This window comes from Piliocolobus tephrosceles, chromosome 15 (assembly GCF_002776525.5).
Source record: "Piliocolobus tephrosceles isolate RC106 chromosome 15, ASM277652v3, whole genome shotgun sequence".
NCBI classification, from domain to species: Eukaryota; Metazoa; Chordata; class Mammalia; order Primates; family Cercopithecidae; genus Piliocolobus; species Piliocolobus tephrosceles.
Genome location: NC_045448.1, coordinates 25,137,226 through 25,140,097, shown reverse-complemented (window position 1 = coordinate 25,140,097; position 2,872 = coordinate 25,137,226). Strand labels below are relative to the sequence as shown.

At 57.4% G+C, this 2,872-nt stretch overlaps 1 protein-coding gene across 1 annotated transcript; it reads left to right on the top strand.

The window, feature by feature from the left end:
* Positions 1-278: 278 nt before the first annotated feature.
* Positions 279-2,632, top strand: RHOB (ras homolog family member B). Its single transcript, XM_023229947.1, has one exon. The coding sequence runs from the start codon at positions 662-664 to the stop codon at positions 1,250-1,252; it is 591 nt and encodes a 196-aa protein (XP_023085715.1). The 5' UTR covers positions 279-661; the 3' UTR covers positions 1,253-2,632.
* The last annotated feature ends 240 nt before the right edge of the window (positions 2,633-2,872 follow it).

Below are 2,872 nucleotides of genomic sequence, written 5' to 3'. Positions count from 1 at the left end.
GGGAATCCGCGCGCAGACGCTGCGGCGAAGGAGGGGACCCGGGTGCCGCTAGAGCCCCGCAGCGCCAACAGCGGCGCAGACTCCCGGGTCGCTGCCTCTCCCAGCCGGGCGGCCTGGGCCGTCAATCAAGTTGGCCCTGCCCCGCCCTCGGGCTGCAGCGGGCGGCCAATCAGAGCCAAGCTCCGCAGCGATGAGCTCAGCCGGCTCGTTTCCCATTGGACGGCTATATTAAGAAAGTGGCCGGACTCTTTAAATAGCGGGCGCTAGGGCCGCAGCCCTCATCTGCCACCGCAGTCTGTTTGTAGTTGATCGCTCTCTTGTATGCTCGGCGAGGCCGGGGGAGACCCGGGAGGGAGCTAGGCCGAATCCGCCGCCCGAGCCCGCGTTACGCACAAAGCCACCGACTCCCGGCCGGGGGCTAGCGGAGCGACCACCGCCCGGGAGCAACGCGGCGAGACGCACGGTGCGCCCTATGACCCCGCGCCCTCACCGCCCCCGCCGCGGCAGCCGGAGCTCAGTGAGAGAACGCGCCACCGCGGGGCCCGAGTGCAGCTAGCGACCCTCGCCCCCTGCGCCCAGCCCGAGGTGAGCAGTGAGCGGCGAGCGGGACGGCAGCGAGGCGTTCGCGGGCCCCCTCCTGCTGCCCGGGCCCGGCCCGCTCATGGCGGCCATCCGCAAGAAGCTGGTGGTGGTGGGCGACGGCGCGTGTGGCAAGACGTGCCTGCTGATCGTGTTCAGTAAGGACGAGTTCCCCGAGGTGTACGTGCCCACCGTCTTCGAGAACTATGTGGCCGATATCGAGGTGGACGGCAAGCAGGTGGAGCTGGCGCTGTGGGACACAGCGGGCCAGGAGGACTACGACCGCCTGCGGCCACTCTCTTATCCGGACACCGACGTCATCCTCATGTGCTTCTCGGTGGACAGCCCGGACTCGCTGGAGAATATCCCCGAGAAGTGGGTGCCCGAGGTGAAGCACTTCTGCCCCAACGTGCCCATCATCCTGGTGGCCAACAAAAAAGACCTGCGCAGCGACGAGCATGTCCGCACAGAGCTGGCCCGCATGAAGCAGGAACCCGTGCGCACGGATGACGGCCGCGCCATGGCCGTGCGCATTCAAGCCTACGACTACCTCGAGTGCTCGGCCAAGACCAAGGAAGGCGTGCGCGAGGTCTTCGAGACGGCCACGCGCGCCGCGCTGCAGAAGCGCTACGGCTCCCAGAACGGCTGCATCAACTGCTGCAAGGTGCTATGAGGGCCGCGCCCGTCGCGCCTGCCCCTGCCTGCGCGGCTCCCCCTCCTGGACCAGGCCCCCACGAGCCCGGAGAAGGGGAGACTCTTGTTCCACAAGGACCTCACCGAACTGCCTGGCATCTGTCTGCTGGCGCCTCTGGCTCGCGCCACGATTCGGCGTGGGCACCGGGCGCCCCCTTCCCAGTGTCTGTGCGTCCAGCTGTGTTGCACAGGCCTGGGCTCCCCGCTGAGTGCCAAGGGTCCCCTGAGCATGCTTTTCTGAAGAGCCGGGCCTCAGAGTGTGTGGCTGTGTGTCTGTTCGACTCCCCGCGCCCCATTTTCACCCCACCCCCGCCTCTGATCCCCGGGGGCGAGATTGGCGCGGGAGTGTGGCCGCGCCCCATCAGATGTTCGCCCTTTCACCAGCGGGCGCCTGATATCCCTTGTCTGTAACATAGACCCCGGGTACTGGGGGAGGGGAGGGCTGGGGAGGATGGGGGAATGTTATATAAATATAGATATAATTTTATTTTCGGAGCTAAGATGGTGTTATTTAATGGTGGTGACGGGTGAGCGCTCTGGCCCAGGCTGGGCCAGACTCCCGTCCAAGCATGAACAGGACTTGGCCATCTTTCCGACCCCTGGGGAAGACATTTGTAACTGACTTGGGGAGGACGCAGCTTCCAGCAGGGCCTCTCCTTTGGGCCAGCCCCCGGCGAACCTCCAGCCCCCAGCGGGAGGAGGGAGGGTGCGCTGTGGGATTGTTTTTGCCATAAACGAACTTTGTGCCTGTCCTACAAGTGAAAATTGTTCAGTCCAAGAAAATGATGTTATTTGATTTATTTAAAGGCTAAAATTTGTTTTTTTTTAAATTCTTTGCACAATTGTTTCATTGTTTGACACTTAATGCACTCGTCATTTGCATAAGACAGTAGCATTCTGACCACACTTGTACGCTGTAACCTCATCTACTTCTGATGTTTTTAAAAAATGACTTATAGCAAGGAGAGGGAAAAGAAATCCACTAAATTTTGCTTTGTTTTCTTGAAGAAAGTGGCAACACGGTATTGTGATTTTGTTTGTGCAAGTCATGCACACAGTTTTGATAAAGGGCAGTACCAAGTATTGGGGCCTATATATTTTTTTTTACAAGGCATTCTCTAAAGCTATGTGAAATTTTCTCTGCATCTCTGTACAGAGAATACACCTGCCCCTGTATATCCTTTCTTCCCCTCCCCTCCTTCCCAGTGGTACTTCTACTAAATTGTTGTCTTGTTTTTTATTTTTTAAATAAACTGACAAATGACAAAATGGTGAGCTTATGATGTTTACATAAAAGTTCTATAAGCTGTGTATACAGTTTTTTATGTAAAATATTAAAAGACTATGATGATGACATTTATAAAATGGCTCTTGTGGTTTAATCGTGTGTAAAAATACCCTTGGGAATTTGGGACAAGGGAGACATTCTCCTAGGCGAGATCCTTTCTTGCCAACCCCGTTTTCCTTACAGCAAATGTAGTAAATGAGGATGAAGTCCCTTTGGGAGCATGTGGGGGTTGGGGGTTGGGGGTTGGGGGTTGGGTGACCAAGGGAGACCAGGTTGTTCCTGTCACATTCCTAGAGGACAATGAGTGGATAA